The sequence below is a fragment of the Nicotiana tabacum genome, chromosome 14 (genome assembly GCF_000715075.1).
Source record: "Nicotiana tabacum cultivar K326 chromosome 14, ASM71507v2, whole genome shotgun sequence".
Taxonomy (NCBI): Eukaryota; Viridiplantae; Streptophyta; class Magnoliopsida; order Solanales; family Solanaceae; genus Nicotiana; species Nicotiana tabacum.
In genome coordinates, this window is record NC_134093.1 from 116,637,222 (window position 1) to 116,662,279 (window position 25,058).

The window sequence follows — 25,058 nt, forward strand, 5'->3', positions numbered from 1 at the left end:
GTTTCGCTTTACCTATGTTCCTGGTACCACAATGAATGAACATATCACCAGTTTCAATAAGTTGGTCACAGATTTGCAAAATATGGATGCAACTTTTGATGATGGTGACTTGGCCTTGATGTTATTGGGGTCACTTCCTAATGAGTACGAGCACCTTGAAACTACTCTACTCCATGGAAATGACGAAATTTCTCTCAGAGAAGTTTGTTCAGCTTTGTACAGCTATGAACAAAGAAAGGGAGAAAAACAGAAGGGCGGAGAAGAAGAAGCACTAATTGTGAGGGGTCGTCCTCAAAATCAAACGAGGACTAAGAAGGGAAGATCCAAGTCGAGATCTAGACCCAGCAAAGATGAATGTGCCTTTTGTCGAGAAAAGGGGCACTGGAAGAAAGACTGTCCGAAGTTGAAGAATAAGGCCAGACATAACAATGGAAAGGCCATTATGGATTCAAATGTAGCTGATTGTGATGATTCAGACTTCTCATTAGTTACAACAGAGTTATCAACATCATCAGACATATGGTTGATGGACTCGGCTTGTAGCTACCATATGTGTCCCAACAAGGACTGGTTCGTGAATTTTCAAGAAGGAGAATATGGAGTCATCCACACAGCGGATAAAAGCCCTCTTACCTCATATGGCATTGGTTCAATAAGATTAAGGAGCCATGATGGAATGATCAGAACATTAACAGATGTTCGATATGTACCGGGTTTGAAGAAGAATCTCATCTCTGTGGGAGCCCTAGAATCAAAAGGGTTCAAAATCATTTGCAGAAAATGGAGTGATGAGAATATGCTCCGGTGCACTAGTGGTAATGAAGGCCAATCGGAAGAACAATAACATGTACTGCTATCGTGGTAGCACAGTTATTGGGACAGCAACAGTGACATCCAGTGATGACAAAGAGGCAGAAGCAACCAGGCTATGGCACATGCGCTTGGGACATGCTGGAGGAAAATCCTTGAAAGCTTTATCTAATCAAGGATTGTTAAAAGGCGTAAAGACTTGCAACTTGGAGTTTTGCGAGCATTGTGTCAAAGGAAAACAGACAAGGGTTAAATTTGGTATAGCGATCCATAATACTAAAGGCATTTTGGATTATGTACACTCTGATGTTTGGGGTGCTTCCAAAACACCTTCATTGGGTGGGAAGCACTATTTTGTAACCTTTGTTGATGATTTTTCCCGAAGAGTGTGGGTGTATACAATGAAGAGGAAAGATGAAGTGTTGGGAATTTTTCTCAAATGGAAAACGATGGTGGAGAATCAAACAGGCAGGAGGATCAAGTGTATTCGCACAGACAATGGAGGTGAATACAAAAATGATCATTTCAATAAGGTCTGTGAAAATGATGGCATCGTCCGACACTTCACTGTCAGAAATACACCACAACAGAATGGAGTGGCAGAACGTATGAACCGGACTTTACTGGAGAAGGTACGGTGTATGTTGTCCAATGCTGGCTTGGGCAAAGAATTTTGGGCTGAGGCAATTACATATGCATGCCACCTCATTAATCGTCTACCATCTGCTGCTATTGATGGCAAGACACCATTTGAAAAATGGTATGGAAAACCTGCTGTAGATTATGATTCTTTGCACGTGTTTGGCTCAATTGCATACTATCATGTGAAAGAGTCAAAATTGGATCCGAGAGCAAAGAAGGCTATATTTATGGGGATTACTTCTGGAGTCAAAGGATACCGCTTATGGTGTCCAGAGACAAGGAATATTATATTCAGCAGAGATGTTACCTTTGATGAATCTACCATAACAAATTAGATGACAGTTGAAGATGTCAAACAAACTGGTGGTGCATCAAAGCAGGTGGAGTTTGAGGGAAAATTTATTTTTCCTACACAAGAAGCAGAGGAGGAAACTCATGAAGATTACCCTCTGGAAGAAGAGCCAGTAGAAAGGGAGATTCCAACTCAGGAACCTCGACAACAACTTGAATCAATAGCAACCAGCAGGCCAAAAAGGACAATAACGAAACCTGTTCGTCTTATAGAGACGGTTGCTTGTGCAACCTCAATTGTAGCTGATGGTGTTCCTACCACTTATAAAGACGCAATCCAAAGTTCAGAAGAAGATAAGTGGAGGATTGCCATGAATGAAGAAATGCAGTCCCTTCATCAGAATCATACATGGAAATTGGCCAATCTCCCGAAGGAAAGAAAGCAATTGGGTGCAAATGGGTATTTGCAAAGAAAGAAGGATTTCCTAACCAAGAAGATGTTCGCTACAAAGCAAGATTGGTGGCCAAAGGATATGCTCAAAAGGAGGGAATTGATTACAATGAAGTATTTTCTCCAGTTGTAAAACATTCCTCCATTAGAATTATGTTGGCTTTGGTAGCACAGTTGGATTTGGAACTAGTTCAGATGGATGTAAAAACTGCGTTTTTACATGGAAACTTGGAGGAGGAAATCTACATGACTCAGCCAGAAGGATTCAAAGTTGCTGGAAAAGAAAATATAGTATGCAAACTTGAAAAATCGTTGTACGGATTGAAACAATCTTCTAGACAATGGTACAAGCGATTTGACAAGTTTATGTTGCGGCAAGGGTACAAGAGAAGCAAATACGATCATTGTGTGTATTTGCGCAAACTTAATGATGGTTCCTTTGTATATCTTCTCCTATATGTTGATGATATGTTGATAACTTCCAAGAATTCGGAAGAAATTGATAAGTTGAAGATTCAACTGAAGGAGGAGTTCGAGATGAAGGATCTGGGTGAGGCAAAGAAAATTCTTGGCATGGAGATAATAAGAGATAGACGTACAAAGAAACTCTGTTTATCTCAGAAAGAATATTTGAAGAGAGTACTAAAGCGTTTTGGCATAGATAAGAAGACTAAGCCAATTAGTATGCCACTTGCTCCCCATTTTAAGCTAAGTACTACTATGTCGCCAAAGGATGAAACTGAACAGGAGTATATGTCAAGGGTACCATACGCAAATGTTGTTGGTAGCTTGATGTATGCAATGGTTTGTACGAGACCTGACATTTCACAAGCCGTTGGAGTTATTAGCAGATATATGCATAATCCAGGAAAGGAGCATTGGCAAGCTGTGAAATGGATTCTACGGTATATTCATAGTACTGTAGATGTTGGGTTAGTTTTTGAGCAGGAAGGCAATCGGTCTGTAGTTGGATATTGTGACTCAGATTTTGCGGGTGATCTGGACAAACAAAGGTCAACGACTGGTTATGTGTTTACTTTTGCAAAGGCACCAGTTAGTTGGAAGTCTACTTTGCAGTCAACAGTTGCTTTGTCTACAACAGAGGCAGAGTACATGGCTATTACGGAGGCTGTGAAGGAGGCAATTTGGCTTCAGGGGTTGCTAAAGGAGCTTGGTATTGAACAAAAAAATATTACAATTTTTTGTGATAGTCAAAGTGCTATTCAATTAGCGAAGAACCAAGTTTATCATGCAAGGACGAAGCACATTGATGTTCGGTATCATTTCGTACGAGAAATCATAGAAGAAGGTGGAGTCACGGTGAAGAAAATTCATACTACGGAGAACCCTGCTGATATGCTGACAAAAGTGGTGACTGCGGTCAAGTTTCAACATTGTTTGGATTTGATCAACATTGTTGAACACTAAAGATTGAAGATGAAGACACAACCAAAATTTGTTATTGAGAGAAAATTGAAGATGTGGAATTTTGCCAAGGTGGAGATTTGTTGAAATTGGCAAAAGTACCACATCGGTGGATGACAATTTTTGAATGAGAATTTCACCCTATAAAAGGAGGCCTAATGTTTAGGATTTATATACACCTCTCATTTGCCTTTTATCTTCTTAAGGCATTTGTATCTTCTCTCTTTAGTATTATTTCACTTGTAATTTTGGAGTGGAATAAAATATTGATTGTGTCCGAGGAAGTAGGCAAAATTGGCCGAACCTCGTAAATTCTGGTGTTCTTTTATTGTTGTCTTATTGTCTTGTTTATTATTTAGTGGTTGTCATAATTTTTGGTATAGTAGTTGTGACTCATTCACACTATATACATTTGACTTCCGCAACAATATCATCACGGTAAATATTTATTAGCATCAAATATTTACGATAAGTTATAGCACTACCTTTATTCCCATACGACACACTTGATTAGTACTCTTAACACCCAATTTTTCGATTACGCACTTTTTCATCATTTTATATTTTTTAAGTTTATTTTATACAACAATATTTGATTGTACTCAACATTTAAGATATTAATTTAAGTTCTCAAGTATTTTAATGACAGTGGGAGAAACTATTAGACTAATTAATAAGTTAGTTTGATAAAAAGAATATCACATTAAGTAAATTTAAATAGTTAAAATAAACTTAAATTTTTATCACATTAATGAAGTTGGCATTGCATGTTAAAAACCACTAAATACTAAAAACTATTTTAATTTGTTACTCCATATATATTTGAAAGAGAATGTTTCTTTTCCAAGGGAATTTGAGAATGGGCATGGCAGTAATGTAATTTAGCTCATAAGCGTGGGCATCTCAGCTGAAAGTCTTTGCTATAAATATCCAAAAAGCTGTCCTAGCTTCTCCTCTGTCGCATCTTCCGGAGTTTCGCAGCGTAGCAGATAAAGGTGAGTTCTCTCTCTCTCTCTCTCTCTCTAGATTTGGATCCCAAAATCTAGGGTTATTCTGACTGAAGATTTTTTTTTGGCTGATCTGCTAATTAAGACCTCAATTTTCGTAGTAAGACTAGCTTTGAACTTCATTAATATTTGATTACATGCATCTGTGCAAGTCAAATCAGTTTATTGCTGCATTATACTTAGCATTTCCATGTCGATGCTCTGATCTGTAATTCATTGGATCGCCATAGCTTGATGTATTCTTAACTGTCCTGTCTCGGGCTTGATTTGAGAACTACTTTTCCTTTAATCACATTTTAACTTATTCTTATTTGGAGAACTTGTCTACTCTCGCTGAAGTTAAAAACCTTACTGAAATTTTTTGTTGATTCAAGCATTATTCTTAGGCAAACTCTTCTTCTTTTTTTTCAGCTTTTACCTGTGGTAAAATTTTGTTGCTGTTATCTCTACAAGATCGAATTGACATAATAATTGTTCACTTGAAACTCCTTTCCACTAAGCATTGCTTCGGTTTTTGACTCGTCTTGCTATGATATGTATATAGGTGATACCTGTTACCTACTAGCTGCGAATAGGTTTTAGTCTTGTAAGTTGAATTTGAACCTTTTGCTTTTTCTAGGAGTATTTTGACCATATCATAGGTTTATACGCCATTAAAAATACAGAAAACTTCTAATTTTGTTATATATATATATATATATATATATATATATATATATATATGAGAGAGAGAGAGAGAGAGAGAGAGAGAGAGAGAGAGAGAGAGAGAGAGAGAGACTCATAGATCACGAGTACTTTAGGTTTTTTATCTGCTTCAGCTGAAAATGTATTTATGGTGATTCTTGGGGTATGTTTTTGTTGTCAGATACTGCAGCATGGACAGTCTTCACAGCTATTGGCAGTTTGGCGATGAGCTCCGAGGACAATCAAAAGTTTCAGAGGATCATCAATGGTCAACGGCTGCTATGAAATTGGCTCAGCAGATAAGGTCCAAGGGTGAGCGGAGGAATAACCTAGACCTTTCAAAGGGCTCATCTGAAATTAGGCCCAGGGATAATTTAGGGTTTCAGGAAGATAACAAGTGGGAAAGCCTTAACTTCTACATGTTGAATTTGGATACCAAGATGAATGAAAATACGTCGAAGAGTTCCATTACGAATGGCATGTACAACATGAATTCAGCTTATCTTAAACCCAACGTCAACAACTTGGGAAATGTGTCTTTAAGCAAGTTCAACATTGGGAACCACACAAAGGAAAGCAACAACAACAATAACAACAGTGAGAGTGCCAATGGGAATAATGCCACTGACAAAAGGTTTAAGACTTTGCCTGCTGCCGAGACACTTCCCAGGAATGAGGTTCTTGGTGGATATATATTTGTTTGCAACAATGACACGATGCAGGAAGACCTAAAACGCCAGCTGTTCGGTATTTCTCTAGCATCTTTAAGCTTTCTGCCAAAATGGTCTTGATTTTGTGACATGGAATATTATCATATTTATATCTTGTTAATACATAAGGTTATATAAACAACCTTTCTGCATTCTGATCCTTTTGATAAAAATTGTGGACGGAATAGTGGTCTTATACCTATTCTTTATTGTAGAAGGAAACCATATGGAAATGATAGAAAGAGTGATGATTAAAGGACCAGAATGTCAATTTTGTAACTTGCGCCTGTTTATATAAACATTATTTACCGTTTAAAAAAAAGATCTGCTTTGTTTGAGTTGTCAGTTATTATGCATCTTATATCTTGTTAGCTTTTTTGTGTTTGTGGCTGCCTTTTGTTAGAAACACTTGCAAAGAAAGGAGATTGAGATCCTTATTGGATTTGAACCTCGAGAGTTCTGGGATTCAATTTGTGCCAATAAAGCAAACTGAAAGTTGAAGCTATTGATAAGTTGATGGTGATGAAAAAGGAACTGTTTCCACTGTTACAAGTTCAATCATTCTTTTGCAGGTCTACCTCCAAGGTACAGAGATTCTGTGAGGGCGATAACACCAGGCTTACCCTTGTTCCTCTATAATTATACTACTCACCAGTTACATGGTATCTTTGAGGTTAGTTGCGACATTTTTGGTTGTTACTGGTGTGAACAGATGTAAGTCAACTGGTTTACGCTATTAGCTAGAAGGGCAGAAATTATGAAAAATTGTATGCATACATACTAACACCTTCATCCTTGGGAGGCTTGAACGTGCTTGCTATGGTTCTTTCCATAGTTTTTTCCTTCTTATTTTATGTTAAGATTTCATTATCCTTCAAGCATAGTGGTTTGAAGAGTTGTTGTTTGCATTCCTTTCTTATCACACCCCCCCCCTCCCCCCCCTCCCCCCCACACACACACAAACACACACACAAAAAAAAACAGAGGAATTTCTGTTTGCAGTTTACTTGGTGAGGGGTCTTATTGTATTGCTGGCTTCTTATTTTATACCTGTCAAAAATGAGCTATACTAGTTCTCTGTTGCATGCTTCATTCAAAGCATAAAATCTCTTCTTTAACCATTTCTTTACCAATTTTCTGAACAGGCAGCAAGTTTTGGAGGTTCTAACATTGATCCAACAGCTTGGGAAGATAAAAAGTGCAAAGGAGAATCAAGATTCCCTGCTCAGGTAAAGATATGAATCCACAATTTATTTAATTTTTAAAAAAATGAAAAAACAATTCATTTTTTTTCTATAGGTATTTGATGCATCTGTATTGATTTTTGAGTTTCATGCATTTACACTTAGGTGAGGACCCGTGTTAGGAAAATCTGTAAGCCTTTGGAGGAAGATGCTTTTAGACCAGTTTTGCATCACTATGATGGTCCCAAGTTCCGTCTTGAGCTCTCCATACCTGAGGTAATATGATAAATGTTGTCATGGATTGTTTCCCCCACACGTACCAGTTATTATAAGGTTGAAAATTTGTTATCTAAAATCTTACTTGTTATGCACAGACTTTGGACTTGCTAGACCTCTGCGAAAAAGCTGATGTCTAGGTTTGCTGAAGTAATGCGAAAAAGCTGGTGTCTAGGCTTGCTGAAGTAATGGACTAATTGGCATAAACAAATTGTAGCAGTGTATGTGAATGTTATAGGTTGTGTTGTGCTTGTCAGTCGTGTGCTTTCCGCAGATTTTCCAAAGCGCAAGCTTGGGTGGTAAATCTGAAGGGACTTAGTCGTAGGATTGGCTTTTGTAGCCAAATAAGTGTAGTGGTTCTCTGTGGAGATGTTTGCAAAGTAGCTTCACAAATCTTGTAGTAAGCTTGAGAAGTAATTATGATTGTGTAATGAGTAAAGATCGTATGCATTTCTACTTCTGCATGTAACTCTGCGTAATCCAATTGTGCAGTGAATTCTGAACTTCATGTATCTCTGTCTTTGCTGGCTGCAATTGTTTTTGCCCGATCGAGTTTGTTCTGCCAAGCTCAAGAGTATTGAATTGATGGTGAACGGCAGTTGGGCTAAAAAGTTTCTCAATTACAACTTCTGGCTCGGTAGGAGAAATTGGTCATCTGAAAGTAGAAGATAACATGCCAATCCCTTTTTAAAAAGAACAAATAAATTTATGGATGTGGGGGATTATTATCTTACCTTTGCATGATGCATAAACGGTGTAGCAGGGTTTTGCCAGTGACTTGCAACAAACAGTAACAGATAATTTAGAAGTGGACAATAGTTTTGTTTCATAACATATTAGGAAGGCTTACATTCAATTTGAATTGGAGAAAACAAGTATCAACTTCAAAGAACCTTGGTCTAATTGTCGAGATAAATGTATAAAAGGCGACAAGGGTATGTCATATTAGTGTATGAAGTGAATGGAGAATCGTGAAGTCAGTTCAAATTTCATCGGAGATAAATGACTCTATGTGATCTCTTCCCATAATTATACTAGTACCACTTATATCTTTAAGAATAACATAAATATATAATTAAATAAAAACTGTACAAAAAGATTAGGGTAAACTAAAGAGTTAAGGAAAGTAAAATTCATATTAAGAAAATTTGTTTACCTTTTTGTGTAATTACAGATAAATGGAGATATTTAATTAAGCAGCTGATATTTTTTTAACAAGAGTCAAAGTCAAGGGACAATGAAATGGCGGGGAATAGTTACCAAGAGTACGGCTGTGGTCAGAAACTAAACTACGCTTCCATAAAAAGAAACAAAGCCACCAAATATTGCGTGTGGCGACTTTAATTAAACGAATTTCAGGATTGGGGATTAGAGAGAGCAGAATTCAGACGCTAACAAATCCAGGACCTCCAATGGCTTCCGTTCCTCTTCCTATGGCAGTGGCACCACTAAATTTGTCATCTCTTTTCATTAACTCTTCCTCTAACAATCCTCCAATCAGTTCACTTTGCACTGTTGGATTTAAGCAGCTGGAGACGAATCCAAAAAGGTTGAGGTCATTTGTGCGTCGAGCTGCTTCAGTAACTTTTCGTGATTTGGACGCCGATGATTTTAGACATCCTCTTGACAGACAGGTAAAATGCATACTATGTTATTGGTACAGTTGTTTCTGCCTCTGTCTTCCTATAAAAAAGGAAGAAGCAAATTTATTAGTACATTTTTGCATAATGTTAGGTTGATTTTGGTCTTTTGATGTTTAATTCTTATGTTGCTCAGAATACGTTGCTTTTGAGAGCCATACCTGGTCTCAACGACATTGGAAAAGCCTTACTTGGTAAGTGCTTTTGTTTACGAATCATGGTTGTTGAAGTTATGTAAATCGCCTTGTCTTAAAACATACCACTTATATTTATTTATTTTAAGTCTACAAAATGTCAAATGTAAGCTTTGGACCACGTTGGTGAAACATTTGATGGGTAAAGGTGAAACAAAGGCATATTTCTATAACGACCTCAAGTTAATTTATATAATAATAATAATAATAATAATAATAATAATAATAATCCTACAACAATAATAATTGGTTTTACAGTCAAATAGTTAGAAATATTTAATGAATTTCTTAATATATATACATGGTCTGGGCAAAAGCTACTTGGTTCACGTGAAACCGTAACCAATACTATAACCGTAACCTTGCTTTATGTGATAAATGTTGAATTTTGTAAGCCATCTCAGTTAGAAGCTTGAAATGTTAGGGATACTATAGATCCGCCCCTGCAACAATGAGGAACCCTTCAGGTACTCTATATAACCTCTATAAACCAATAAGGTGAGAAGGAAAATAACGACAATTACTTGGTTACTTGCAAGTTCACCTGGAAAAAAGTGCCTTACTATCCTGTCATCTTGACATAGCGTGGAAATTGGGGCGTTCTCTTTAAGTAATAATGAGTTTTTATGTTAAGACAAACTGCCTTTTCTTTTCGTGACAAATGGTTGATGTCAATCTGTATGTCTGATCTGAAGATGTTATCGCAGGGAGTGTTTCGGAGCAAGTTATGCTTCTGGAGAACATAGGAACATCAGTTCTTGTTTCTGAAAATCAGGTCATTCATTTTTCAGTTTGGACCTTTAAGTGATAATGACTTAATCCTCCTGCTGTCAGATCTTTTCATAGCACTTCTTCTTGTGCCCTGTGGATGCTTACTTGTATAATAGGATCATCTCTTGAAATCACATAAAGTTGTCAACTTACTATTGGGGCCCCTTGTCGATGGTCTCAATAACTTGTTTCTAAAGCCTTCTCATATACTGATTGACATTCCAAGTTATGTTTACTGAGCAGACTATTCTTTAATTTTCATATGCTTGTAATTGGTTTTTCTATAAAGGTTCTGATAGTCATACTACATCAGCTTAACAGTTCATATACTTAATAACGAAACGGAATACATCTTTGAGGAGTAAAATGTTCTTCCATAGAGGTTTATCTCTACTCAGATTTCCCTGTTTTAATCATCACATTCAGCAACTCTGAGTTCTTCTTTGAGCTTGCATTGACTACTATGAACTAGCATCTTACATTTATTAGTATGTGGACTGGGACCTTGTGCTGGTTCCAACGTACTTTGCCATTAAAGATTAAGAGGTCAGAGAAATTTTCTCTCATCTAACTGATTTGGCATGTCTTTCAGCTCCCTGAACTTCATCGCTTAATGGTTGAGGCTGCTAGAATACTCAATATTGAGGCTCCTGACTTATATGTACGTCAAAGTCCTGTACCCAATGCATATACTCTGGCTGTCAGTGGTAAAAAGCCTTTTGTAGTTATTCATACAAGCCTTGTGGAGCTGCTGAGTCGAAAGGAATTGCAGGTCTTGATTCTTTCCTAAAATAACTTTCAAATCATTGCTTTTAGTATCCACTCTTGTGGTTCTTGTACGCATTTTCAAAGAAAAGGCAGGTATCAGTTGAACCATAAGATTCTAAGATTGCTTGAGACTTTTGTTAGTATATCCTTATGGCAGGTTTAAGAATCATTTTACAATCTTAATGTACTTCGATTTGTCTTTCTTATTTTCCTTTTTCATGCATTAAATCATCCTAACATTTTTAGCTAACTCGAATTCTCAAGCTCAGGATGTGATTCTTTCACTTTTGTCTTCTGTAGTTCCTTAATTTTCTTCTCTATTTCAACTTACAATTTTTGTTGCATATGCTTGATTTGCCTCTTTTATGCCCTTTGTTGTTTTAAATTCCAGGCAGTCTTGGCTCATGAGTTAGGTCATCTCAAATGTGATCATGGTTTGTGGTTGACATTTGCAAATATTCTCACTCTCGGTGCCTATACTGTTCCTGGTATGACTTACATTCTACTTTGCATAACACAGAAAATTGCAAAAGCAACAGAGAATCCATCCATTTCTGGTTAATAAATACTCAAAAGGGATAGGATACAGAAGTTAAACAATAGATAAAATAGGTTATTTTAGTAAGTTAACCAAGTTAAATTTCAGCTAGAAGTAGCAAGTATTACTATATTCGTATCACATAATTCTTATAGAAGCGCTTCAACATGAATGGGTTGAGAACTGATCTCTTTACATATTAATTTGTATATTTTACCGGATGTCCCCGAATGGGGACTATATCAGATATACTAAAATGTAAAGTTATGTAAGTTTAGGTAAGTGTTGCGCAAAGCTTTTATCTGTGAATCAATTGTTTCTTAGCTGCTAGGATGTGTTATATGGGGTTATAATTAAGTAGCTGCAAAAAAAGACGAGCTTCAGTTACAAATGATTTCGAATTCTTTTTCCACCCACAGGTATTGGTGGTTTGATTGCTCAGAGGCTGGAAGAACAGCTCTTCCGCTGGCTTCGAGCAGCAGAACTCACTTGTGATCGTGCAGCACTTCTTGTTGCTCAAGATCCAAAGGTAGAGGAAACCCAAACAGTAAATTCACATTTTAGGGCATTAACCACATTAGAAAATCTTATCCATGATATTCCTTTTTTTCCATGCTCCCACAAGAGGTGGTCGTTTCAGTACTAATGAAATTAGCTGGCGGCTGTCCATCTCTGTCGGATCAACTGAATGTGGATGCATTCTTAGAGCAAGCTCGCTCTTACGAAAAAGCATCATCAAGCCCAGTTGGGTGGTATATTAGGTATATATAGTAATATAGCTGTCTTGTATCTTGAGATAGTTCGGCTTGCAATTTTCTTATTTTCTTACATTCTTTTTAAGTTCTTCAACCTGCTTTCTTTTCAGAAATGCTCAAACAAGGCAACTTTCACATCCACTCCCCGTTTTACGTGCACGCGAGATTGATGAATGGTCGAGAAGTCAAGAGTATAGGTCTCTTCTTAAGCGTGCAATACAGACTGTGCAAAATCTTTAGCACTGCATGAGGATGAATGTCGAAATTGAATACGTGTAAATATCCAGGTATATGGTTTACTCTTATATGCTTTAATGTCTAGGAATTGGAGTTTTTTGTAAATGTTTTAGTACTATATATTCTTCCTTCCATTTCGGATTGGTTAGAGGGGTTGTTACTAAAGGTCTGAGGAGCATTTACTTTCGCTAGGTCTGTATAACTGTATTAAAGCTATTAGCTGAGCAGGATTCCATTTGAGAATATGCAAAGAAGCATTTATTAAGAATATATAAACGTCAAAGGTGCATGTTAAGCCAGAATTGCTAACTTGCGCCACTACGATGGCTCGCCGGAAACGGAGACCCCCTCAAGTCTATACCCCAACTATCACTACCAAAGTTCCCACCCTACAATCAACCCATTCACAAAGCCCTAATCAGGAGATAGAGGAACGAAATACACAAGTGGAAGTTTCAGTGGAACATGAAGACCAGTCGAAATCTAAAAGTCAGATGGTGGAGGAAGCTTCCCCAAAGGCAAGATCTGTAAGGCAGATTACTCTAGCTTCAGGGGTGACGCAAAATCTAGCCCCAATTCAACTAGGTAGCTGGATTTCAGGGGAATCGAACCAAAGGGAGAAGGATAGCTATATGTCCTTGTAGATTATAGCTATAAATAAGGACCTCTTGTATTGTATTGAGTATCTAATATCGATAATATATTTTCTCCCGTTGTTGCGACCAAACACACTCACGCAAGTATACGCGGTCGTCAAGTAATAAAGTGACTAAAAGTCGGATGTCGAACCCACGAGGACTTATGATTAACTATTAACTAAATTAGACTATCCTAATTATCTAAACAAGAATTAAACCTAAAAATATTTTATTCTAAACTAATTAAATAAGAAAAATATAAATAATAAACTTTGAACAGAGAAAGAGCAGATTTTAATGATATCAATGTAATGAAAACGATCTAGGGTTATGGGCTATCTAACAATCCTATTGTATTCTTCAATTGAATTGACCGACTAATTTATCTAGCTTATTGGTTGACAGGGTTAATATTGCTCATAAGAATCTGTCGAGTTCTTACTCGCCTATTCAAGCTAACCTAACGCCTATATGTCTATGGAGTTAGAATCAACAAGAACGCATTTATAATTCCTGTAAATCAACCAAGCAAGGCAATTAGGTATATGTCTATCCCAACCACGAATCCGTTCCCCGATGCCCGAGTTCAAGAACTTGCCCTACTCAATCCTGTATGCAATATAGAATTCCCACTTTCGAGTTCAATTCTAGATTCGTAGATAATATTGAATTGGTGATCAAGCAATTAAATAATTAAGCACAAGATTGAATAAATAAACTAATATGATAAATCAAGAAGTCAAAATCAATATCCGAATAACAATAGTCATGAAAGAACCACAACCCTAGAACGTGAAGTTTAGCTCCATATAGACATGATAGCCAAACAACAAATCATACAAAGAAACATAAAGATTACTAAGTTTGGTGGGAGAAAGATGAAACTTGATAAATTCCGGCCTCCACAGCTTTGTCGTGGCTTTTTCCCCCTTCCCAATATGTTAGATGCCCTAAAAGAGGCGTTTTTAGCTTATATATTGCGTACAAAAGTCGTGGGCCAAAGTTCTCCTATTCCTAATCCGACTTGGCTACAGGGATTGATGCTGGGGTGGATGCGTCGCATCCACCTCGTCCTCCACTTCTCAGCTTCGCATGCTAGGGTGGATGCGTCGCATCCACCCTTTGTTCCTCCTTCTCAGCTTTGCCTAGGTGCGGATGCTATGGCGGATGCTATGGGCCGACTTCACTGCTAAGGGTGCACGAAATCCAACCCCTCTTCCTCTACCTAGAACACCTTTTCTTCATATTTTTGTACTCCAAACACCCTAATTCATCACACACAACTCAATTAGTCATAAAACCAATAATTAAACCATGTTGGGCATTTTAAAGATCAAATAGCATCAAAAAGCGGTTAAAACATGGGTAAAGTAACATCAACACATATCGAAATATGCCCAACATCACCACCCCACACTTAAACCTTTGTTCGTCCTCGAACAAACCATCACTATAGTAGACGAAACAAAATTAAGCTCTTATCATTCAAAGCATACTACACCTATGACCATGGTCATTTGCCACAACTAGGCTCTAGAATATGCATCATATGCACTTACCTTTACTTGTGTCATTCTTTTAAAAATATTCAAACAAAGACAACATGCTCACAACAATCCTAACCTCAAAAACCGACTCAATGTCACAATGCACTCATGGCTTGAACACCCAACATCATAGAGAAGTCTAATAACGTTACCTATCCCTCGTGAAACCATGTGCCCTCACAACAAGAACAAGAGAGCGAGTTCAATCCACACATTCGAATCTCATGATCAAATATTTTAATGACTCACATATATCAAAGAAAATCGCTCACTCTCACAGAGAAGTCACATGCATGCAATTGGTACCATATGCTTGCCCTTAATGTAAATCTCTACTAATGTAAGCTCGCTCGATCTAAAATCAATTAGGACTTTTTCATGGTTGTAATGTGGGCTAAGGGAAAGGTAGGATATATTTTAGGAATAGTGACTCAACCTCCTAAGCACTTTAACACATCATCAAATAACTTAAGCGCAAATTCTTCAACACCACTTCAATTTCACAAATAATATCACCCCAACAATATTTTCTCTTTCTTTAAGTACTACTTTAATTCATACCCACTAGCAAGAACAAGACAACAATTTATTCATCTATATTTTTCTTTCTTTTTTTCCAGATTTTTCTCTTCTTTTTTTTTTCTTCTTTCAATTTCCGCTAGTGGTGTATTATTTTACAAAATAAGTGCACCCTTCTTTCTTTCATTGGTTCCACTCAAAAGTCACCCCACACTTAGTCCCTTCTTACTTCTTTTAGCGCTCATCTAACAATTAAAGTGCTTTAAGAGGTAAAAGGATCAAAACAATGTCAATTAAAAATAAAAAGGGTATAGGCTTGTAATGTGGGTACCAAATAAAAGGTCTACAGGCTCAAAAGGGTTAACTAGGGATAGATTTTATTTGTGATAATAAATAAGCTCAAAAAGATCAAAGAAAGCCTAAAATTATTTTTCAAACCGAGCATCACCTAAAATTTCGCTTCAACTCACATACCGGGCAAGTTCTAGACACAAGTACAATACATGGACAACACAAAAACCTCACCACACATGGCACATGACTCACTAAAGACGATCACATTCCGACTCTCAAGCAATGCAAGTATTCACGGAGTCACGAGATATTAAGTATTAAACACAAGGTGAACATAAGTCATGTAAACGAGACATAGGCGCCACAAAACATGCTATCCAATTTAACAAGGCATCATCAATAAACTCAAATCATACAGAAGATACTACACGTGCCAAAGCATAAATATGTTACTATCAAACAAGTCAAGGGCGCCTAGGTTCATCATTCTTGCTCCTTTTATTCCCTAAATTCCTAATCTACTCAGAAAGAAAAACTACCCGGTTCAAACTACATCCCATGGAAAAGAACCGAGGCACAAAGAAAAACCACAGGGGATTATTACTACCTAAAGAAAGCTAAAAGACATATTTTTGAATTTTTGTTTAGACTTTAATCCCTCAAGAAAACTGTCTAGGAGATCAATCGTCGGGAAAAGTCTAATTTTTCTAATTTTTCATTTTTTTTTCCACAAAAGCTACTACACTTAAGAATGAGTACTACAACTAAGCTAAAATAGCACAGAAACTCATCCAAACGATCTCCTCACCCCACACTTAAAATTTTGCAATGTCCTCAATGCACACTATAAATAATAAGAGGGTAAACGAGACTCCCTGGTAGGCCAAAGGCCGAAGCAATAGCGGCTCACGAGGTACTCAGACTTTCCCCAGGCATCGTCCTTTGTGTGGGCACCCCACACTTAGTCCTCACCATCTAGCTCGCTTTTGCACTCTTCTAATGGCTTTGCTTCCTATGCTCGTAATCCTACAAAACAAAAATAAATACTATAAAATAATAAAAATAAAATAAAATAAAATAGAAAGTAAACAAAAAAAAAAAAAAAAAAGCGCTAAAGCTGGGTTGCCTCCCAACAAGCGCCTGATTTAACGTAGCGGCACGACGTGAATCACTTTTTGCCTCCACCTCGAACTTATGAATTGAGCCCCTAACATGGCATCCAGTTTGCGGCTATGCTCCAGTGGTGGGGCTACAATGATAACCAGGCCAAGTAATAAATTTTTCACTCTACACTTCTCGGCCTTTAGATGAGGAATGTATTTTTTGCTTTTTGGCATGACAAATTCAAGAATACAAGCACTCTCATCCTCACTCTTTGACTCCCCCATAGGCTCAGATGTCTTGATTACTATCTTACTATCTAAACACAATGTGGAAAAATGATTGGAATGAGGACCAATACGCCCTAACTCTAGAATTGTATTACTCTTTACATCCTCATATTTACATACACAAGAATCTTCAAATATAACATTATCTACTTCCTCACATGGCTCTAGTGTACTTTTCTCAACATGGGCATCATCAACAAAAATATTCTCGAGTGATTGGCTCTCCACTTTTAGCTTCTTAATTTGGCGTATAAGCTCATTTTCAGCTTTACACAACTCATTACTGTTTTGTTGAGCGTTAGACGCATCAACCTTTGTATTCAATTGAGCCTCTAAGTCGTGAATAGTAGTACCAAATTTATCGATCTCTTGTCCCAATTTGGCTCTTCCTTCTATAAAGTATCTCATCTCATTTGTAATTTCCTCACGTTGAGCCTCATATATTTCTAATCTTTCGGATTGTTCCACCAGCGACATATGGCTCAAAATCTCCACTTTTTCAAAATTATCTGTTTGCTGGTACTCGCTCTCTTCATTCAATTCTTCCATATTGGCCTTCATTCTTGTGATTGCTGCCCTCATTCTTTTCATATCTTTTTTGAGTTCATCCTGTTGCTCTGCTACTTGCCTCAGAATATTCCTAATATATGCATCAGGCTCCATATCCTGCACTTCATTGCCCCTATCAAACTCAGAAACATCATTAGAAAGATCATAATAAGGGCTCAGAGAAGGATGAACAGGATTAGGACAACCATCCCAATGGTCATCTTGACCACCACACATATTACAAATATTCCACTCAAAGGATTGAGATTGTGCGCACAAATCGGCCCCGGGAATATTCTGACAATTTTTCCACCAGTGGGGTCTTCCACAATATGGACAAGGATCATCAAAATAAGAATAACCATCATTCGAATAATTTTCATTCCAAGATGCCATGTTAAAATAAATAACAAATACTAACTAAACAAAAAAAATGAATAGATAAAAAAAATGTCTAATCTAGAAAAATAGCTAATTTCTAAGTCCCCGGCAACGGCGCCAAAAACTTGTTGCGACCAAACACACTCACGCAAGTATACGCGGTCGTCAAGTAATAAAGTGACTAAAAGTCGGATGTCGAACCCACGAGGACTTATGATTAACTATTAACTAAATTAGACTATCCTAATTATCTAAACAAGAATTAAACCTAAAAATATTTTATTCTAAACTAATTAAATAAGAAAAATATAAATAATAAACTTTGAACAGAGAAAGAGCAGATTTTAATGATATCAATGTAATGAAAACGATCTAGGGTTATGGGCTATCTAACAATCCTATTGTATTCTTCAATTGAATTGACCGACTAATTTATCTAGCTTATTGGTTGACAGGGTTAATATTGCTCATAAGAATCTGTCGAGTTCTCACTCGCCTATTCAAGCTAACCTAACGCCTATATGTCTATGGAGTTAGAATCAACAAGAACGCATTTATAATTCCTGTAAATCAACCAAGCAAGGCAATTAGGTATATGTCTATCCCAACCACGAATCCGTTCCCCGATGCCCGAGTTCAAGAACTTGCCCTACTCAATCCTGTATGCAATATAGAATTCCCACTTTCGAGTTCAATTCTAGATTCGTAGATAATATTGAATTGGTGATCAAGCAATTAAATAATTAAGCACAAGATTGAATAAATAAACTAATATGATAAATCAAGAAGTCAAAATCAATATCCGAATAACAATAGTCATGAAAGAACCACAACCCTAGAACGTGAAGTTTAGCTCCATATAGACATGATAGCCAAACAACAAATCATACAAAGAAACATAAAGATTACTAAGTTTGGTGGGAGAAAGATGAAACTTGATAAATTCCGGCCTCCACAGCTTTGTCGTGGCTTTTTCCCCCTTCCCAATATGTTAGATGCCCTAAAAGAGGCGTTTTTAGCTTATATATTGCGTACAAAAGTCGTGGGCCAAAGTTCTCCTATTCCTAATCCGACTTGGCTACAGGGATTGATGCTGGGGTGGATGCGTCGCATCCACCTCGTCCTCCACTTCTCAGCTTCGCATGCTAGGGTGGATGCGTCGCATCCACCCTTTGTTCCTCCTTCTCAGCTTTGCCTAGGTGCGGATGCTATGGCGGATGCTATGGGCCGACTTCACTGCTAAGGGTGCACGAAATCCAACCCCTCTTCCTCTACCTAGAACACCTTTTCTTCATATTTTTGTACTCCAAACACCCTAATTCATCACACACAACTCAATTAGTCATAAAACCAATAATTAAACCATGTTGGGCATTTTAAAGATCAAATAGCATCAAAAAGCGGTTAAAACATGGGTAAAGTAACATCAACACATATCGAAATATGCCCAACATCACCCGTGCTTTCTCACATGGTATCAGAGCAATCGTGAGAGATTTATCGCTGTGCATAAATTCCAGCGACTCCGGGAAGAGAAATCAGTCAACCGGAAGTCTTTTTTCCGGCAAACACAGGTCTGCCGCAGTAAAAAAAAAAACAAACCATTTTTCGTCAGTGTTGTGCAAAAACCAACACTATCACAAAGTAGATCGGCCTCCGACGACCAACCCATAAAAATATCTCCGTCAGAAGACCCTCCACGCGCTCCCATGCGCCGTCGGAAGAAATTTTTCCGACGAAGTTCCGACGTCACGCGCCAGCGCGTGGGGGCCCTTTCCGGTCACTTTTTGGAAAAAATTCTTTGGGGCAGATTGTTCGCAATGGAATTCCGAGCCTACCCATCCAGGTTACACCAAATTCCGACCACTTTTATATTTTTCCGGTGTGAACAGTTTTTGTTTCTGGCAGCTACAGTAAGATTCCGACGACTACAGTATTTCCTTACTCTGTTTCAGTGGATTACAGTTGATTCTTTCTCTTATTTGGTAATAATTTGCAACGATGTCTTTGGGATTTGATGTTTTTGGGTTTAGAAACATGAGTTCTGGAAGCTTAGTGTAATGATTACCTCAGAACCTTTAATGGGAAGTGCAAACTACTTAGCTTGAGCTTCATCTGTCGAGTTGTGGTGTAAAGGTCAAGGTGTTCAAGATCATCTAATCAAACAGTCTAGCGAAGGAGATGAAAAGGCGATAGCACTTTGGGCAAAGATCGATGCTCAGTTATGTAGCATCTTGTGGCGATCTATTGATTCCAAGTTGATGCCCTTGTTTCGTCCATTCCAGACATGTTATTTGGTTTGGGCAAAGGCTCGTACCTTATACACTAATGACATATCTTGCTTCTATGATGTGATATCGCGGATGACAAACTTAAAGAAGCAGGAATTAGATATGTTTACTTACTTGGGTCAAGTACAGGCAGTCATGGAAGAATTTGAGAAGTTGATGCCAGTTTCTGCTAGTGTTGAAAAACAACAAGAGCAACGGCAAAAGATGTTTCTAGTTCTTACCCTCGCTGGACTTCTTAATGATCTTGATTCAGTACGCGACCAGATTTTGGCTAGTCCGACTGTCCCCACGGTTGATGAAGTATTCTCTCGATTACTCCGCCTTGCTGCAGCACCAAGTCACCCAGTGATCTCATCACATATACTTGATTCCTCTGTTCTCGCATCCCAAATAGTGGATGTTCGGGCGTCTCGAACTATGGAGAATAGACGAGGAGGAGGTCGTTTTGGAAGATCTAGACCCAAGTGTTCTTATTGTCACAAACTTGGACACACTCGTGAAATGTGCTATTCCTTACATGGCCGTCCACCCCAAAATGCTTACATTGCTCAGACCGAGACTACATGTAACCCGGGATTTTCTTTATCTAAAGAAGAATATAATGAGCTCCTTCAGTATCGTGCAAGTAAGCAGACATCTCCACAAGTAGCCTCGGTTGCTCAGACTGATACTTCTGTTGCTGGTAATTCTTTTGCTTGTGTTTCCCAGTCTAGTACTGTTGGACCATGGATCATGGACTCAGGCTGTTCTGATCACATCTCTGGTAATATATCACTTTTGTCGAATGTTGTATATTTACAGTCTCTTCCCATTGTTACTTTAGCCAAATGATGTCAAACTAAGGCAAAAGGAGTTGGACAAGCTAATCCCTTGTCTTCTATCACCCTAGATTCCGTTCTTTATGTCCCTGGTTGTCCTTTTAGTCTTGCATCTGTTAGTCGTTTGACTCGTGCCCTCCATTGTGGTATATATTTTATTGACGATTCTTTTATTATGCAGGACCGTAGTACGGGACAGACATTTGGTACAGGACGTGAATCAGAATGCATTTACTACCTTAACTCACTCAGTCCTTCCACAACATGTCTAATTACAGATCCTCCAGACCTAATCCACAGGCGTTTAGGACATCCGAGTTTATCCAAACTTCATAAGATGGTACCTAGTTTATCTAGTTTGTCTACATTAGATTGTGAGTCGTGTCAGCTTGGGAAACATACCCAGTCCCCTTTCCGCGTAGTGTTGAGAGTCCTGCAGAGTCTGTTTTCTTCTTAGTTCATTCTGATATATGGGGTCCTAGTAGAGTTAGTTCAACTTTGGGATTTTGTTATTTTGTTAGTTATATTGATGATTATTCAAGATGTACTTGACTTTTTTTAATGAAAAATCGTTCTGAGTTATTTTCTATATTCCAGAGTTTCTGTGCTGAAATCAAAAACCAATTTGGTGTTTCTATTCACATTTTTCGCAGTGATAATGCCTTAGAATATTTATCTTCTCAGTTTCAGCAGTTTATGACTTCTCAAGGAATTATTCATCAGATATCTTGTCCTTATACCCCTCAGCAAAATGAGGTTGTAGGGAGAAAGAATAGGCAACTTATTGAGACTGCTCTCACACTTCTAATTGAATCTCGTGTTCCGTTGCGTTTTTGGGGCGATGCAGTTCTCACAACTTGTTATTTGATTAATCGGATGCCTTCATATCCCATCAAGGATCAGATTTCGCATTCAGTATTGTTACCCCGGTCACCCTTATACTCTCTTCCACCTTGTGTTTTTGGGAGCACGTGTTTTGTTCATAACTTAGCCCCTGGGAAAGATAAGTTAGCTCCTCGTGCTCTCAAGTGTGTCTTCCTTGGTTATTCTCGTGTTCAGAAGGGATATCGTTGTTATTCCCCTGATCTTCGTAGGTACCTTATGTCAGCTGACGTCACATTTTTTGAGTCTAAACCTTTCTTTACCTGTGCTGACCACCATGATATATCTGAGGTCTTACCTATACCGACCTTTGAGGAGTTTACTATAGCTCCTCCTCCACCTTCGACCACAGAAGTTTCACCCATACCAACCGTTGAGGAGTCTAGTGTTGTTCCTCCTAGATCCCCAGCCACAGGAACACCACTCTTGACTTATCATCGTCGTTCGCGCCCTACATCAGGCCCAACTGGTTCTCGTCCTGCACCTGACCCTGCTCCTACTGCGAACTTGTCTCTTCCTAGTACACGATTGCACTTCGAAAAGGTATACAGACCACACTTAATTCTAATCCCCATTATGTCGGTTTAAGTTTTCATCGTCTGTCATGGACAATGTGATTCTGGCTCATGAGCTTGTGAAAGGTTATGCAAAAAAGGGAGTATCACCTAGATGCATAGTGAAGGTGGATATCAGGAAGGCATATGATTCTCTGAATTGGGATTTTGTGAGACAGGTCTTGCTGGAATTTGGAATCCCTCAGAAGATAATAAACCTGATCATGACTTGTGTATCCACAGTTAATTACTCCATAGTGTTGAATGGTGGCCTAACCCCTATATTTCAAGCTAAGAGGGGATTGAGACAAGGAGATTCTTAAGTCCCCATACCTGTTTGTCTTGGCTATGGAGTATCTAAATAGGTCCCTGAAGCAACTTAGACACAATCCTGATTTCAACTACCATCCCAGATGTGCTAACAGGGGAGTAGTGCACATTTGCTTTGCTGATGACCTATTAATGTGTTGTAGGGCTGATCAGATGTCTATATCCCTGATGATGCAAGCATTCAATCACTTGTCTAGTGTATCTGGACTGAAAGCTAATTTGGAGAAGAGTTTCTTCTATGTTGCAGGAGTGACACAGGAGTTTAGTTCTCAGATAATGCAAGAGATGCACTTCTCTAGGGGAGAGATGCCATTTAAATATTTGGGGATTCCATTGTCTTCTAGAAAACTGTCTATCCATCAATGCCTTCCATTAGTTGAATAGATCATTGCAAGACCTAAATGCTGGACTACCAAATTTTTATCATATAGTGGCAGAGTACAACTTATCAAAAGTGTACTCTTTGAGATGCAGACATACCGGGCGCAAGTGTTCTTATTGCCTAAGAAGATATTGAGTATGGTGACAAATGTTTGCAGAAGCTTCTTATGGACTGGTAGTAATGAACTATCAAGAAGGGCCCTAGTTGCTTGGAGCACTACATGCATGCCTAAGGCTGCAGGAGGATTGAAAATTTTGGATTTCTTTATCTGGAACAAAGCTGCAATTTGCAAGCTATTATGGGCTGTGGGTGAAAAGAAGGAAAAGTTATAGGTGCAGTGGATCCATAGCATATATATAAAAGGAAGAGACCTGGCCAGCATGCCTACCCCAAATCAAGCTAGTTGGATGGTCAGGAAAATATTTGAGGCAAGGAAATGGATGACTCAATCTGGAAATCCATTAGATGATCTCAAAGCATGTGAGGAAAGAGGGAAGTTCAGTATCAAGAAGGCATATCAAACCTTTATGCCTCAGCTCCAGAAAGTTTCATGGAAACGCTTGGTCTTAGCTAAGGGAATTGTTCCTAGACACCACTTTATACTATGGCTGACAATGCATAAGAAGTTGTCCACTGTGGATAGACTTCACAAATGGGGAATTCAAGTGGAGCAGGAATGTGTTTTATGCAATACTATTGCAGTGGAGACATTGGAGCATCTTTTCTTTGGTTGTGGCTATTCAAAGTTCATATGGAGCACACTGTTACATTGGCTAGGGGAAAGGAGACCAATCAGAAACTGGGAAGAGGAAATCGAATGGGCAGCTAGAAGAACTAATAATTCTAGAGCAAGAGCAGGCATCATTGGATTTCTGTTTGCAGCAAGTGTCTACCAAATATGGTCCGAGAGGAATGGAAGAAGATTCAACAATCAACAAAGAGAGAGCAGACAGCTGATAAAGGAAATTATACTACAGTTGCACGCTTATGGGCAGAGACAGAGCAAGTGGCGCCAACAGTTGTATTGTTTAAATAGTTACCCAGTATAACACTAAAACATAGAGTTGTATTCATGGATATCGTCAGTAGTAGATTTGATGGTTGAAGAGAGTAGAGGTAGAATAGTTCCAAAATGTATGAATACTGAGATCTGTCTCTAGAGTCCAAAGAGTCAATTGTACATTCTGATATACTTGGTTAAATAAAATTTTCCGATTAACCAAAAAAAAAAAGGATGCCATTTGAGAGAGGCCTGTGAATATAAACCAGGAAAAAGTGCTTCATGTGTATGGTTTACAGTTGTGGCAGATCTAGAGGGGTTCCACAGGTTAAGCAGACTTACGATTATCAGCTCGAACCCTATGTGTGTGTGAAAATCGAGTATACAATAAGTTAAATGTGTATTTCAGCCAAACTCTCTTCTCAAAACTGTAGTATCGAAATTTTAAAAGCTGCCACTATTTTACAAGCCGCTATTTCTATCAAATCCATCTGTCAGATTTTGCATATCCCTTTTCTTCCTCCTCATAACTACATTTGTTAAAAGATGACGGAAAGGTTTCCTGCCTGTCAATGGCAGTTAATGAGAATTGGTATCACCAAATACTATACATTTTGGTCTTATATGGCATGCGACCTTTACTTTTCTTTGCTTTGTAAGTCATTGTTTAATAAGGTTCTTGTAGTCTCTTTTGAGCATCTTCTTCCTAACATACAATTTTGCAGGATTATAGGGTACAAGTGCAGCTGCTCAGGGCGCAGATTTTACGTGGAATATAAACCCACTTCAGCAGTTGATGACTTGATATCTACTTACCATTGTAGTTTCGATTGTCGAAGTACTAGCTTTGAATATATTTCCTCGGTCAATATAATGTAAAAGAGGTATGATCTGAATTTGTATAGTCATTAACTATGTGTATATCTCCAATAGCTCTGTACATTCAAATACAAAGAAACTTTGGTTTGATGATGGTCATCAATGAGTAGAACTGACCGACAGCCACGATTATCCTGCATTTGAGCTCTGACTCTTGCACGATCTTGAAAGACCTCTTGGAAAGGAACTTCCATTGATGTCTGGCCATTTAGAATAAGTA

At 38.1% G+C, this 25,058-nt stretch overlaps 3 protein-coding genes across 5 annotated transcripts; all 3 read left to right on the forward strand.

The window, feature by feature from the left end:
• Window positions 1–4,474: 4,474 nt before the first annotated feature.
• LOC107764623 (B2 protein-like) lies at window positions 4,475–7,992 on the forward strand. The gene is made up of 6 exons (XM_075229927.1): window positions 4,475–4,614; window positions 5,492–6,057; window positions 6,593–6,693; window positions 7,166–7,249; window positions 7,370–7,480; window positions 7,579–7,992. The coding sequence occupies exons 2-6, from the start codon at window positions 5,502–5,504 to the stop codon at window positions 7,618–7,620; spliced, it is 894 nt and encodes a 297-aa protein (XP_075086028.1). The 5' UTR covers window positions 4,475–4,614; window positions 5,492–5,501; the 3' UTR covers window positions 7,621–7,992.
• A 783-nt stretch (window positions 7,993–8,775) lies between these two features.
• Window positions 8,776–24,977, forward strand: LOC107764622 (plastoglobule-localized metallopeptidase 48, chloroplastic). 3 transcript variants are annotated; one of them, XM_075229924.1, is made up of 9 exons: window positions 8,776–9,114; window positions 9,257–9,314; window positions 10,022–10,089; window positions 10,678–10,857; window positions 11,245–11,341; window positions 11,811–11,920; window positions 12,019–12,152; window positions 12,257–12,433; window positions 24,685–24,977. In XM_075229924.1, the coding sequence occupies exons 1-8, from the start codon at window positions 8,893–8,895 to the stop codon at window positions 12,384–12,386; spliced, it is 999 nt and encodes a 332-aa protein (XP_075086025.1). In that variant the 5' UTR covers window positions 8,776–8,892; the 3' UTR covers window positions 12,387–12,433; window positions 24,685–24,977. The 3 variants fall into 3 exon arrangements, with proteins under 3 accessions (XP_075086025.1, XP_075086027.1, XP_075086026.1); XM_075229926.1 differs by lacking the exon at window positions 24,685–24,977 and adding an exon at window positions 22,825–24,191; XM_075229925.1 differs by lacking the exon at window positions 24,685–24,977 and adding an exon at window positions 20,993–21,400.
• On the forward strand, window positions 23,400–24,008 carry LOC107818881 (uncharacterized). The gene has a single exon (XM_016644950.2). The coding sequence runs from the start codon at window positions 23,400–23,402 to the stop codon at window positions 24,006–24,008; it is 609 nt and encodes a 202-aa protein (XP_016500436.2).
• Window positions 24,978–25,058: the final 81 nt, after the last annotated feature.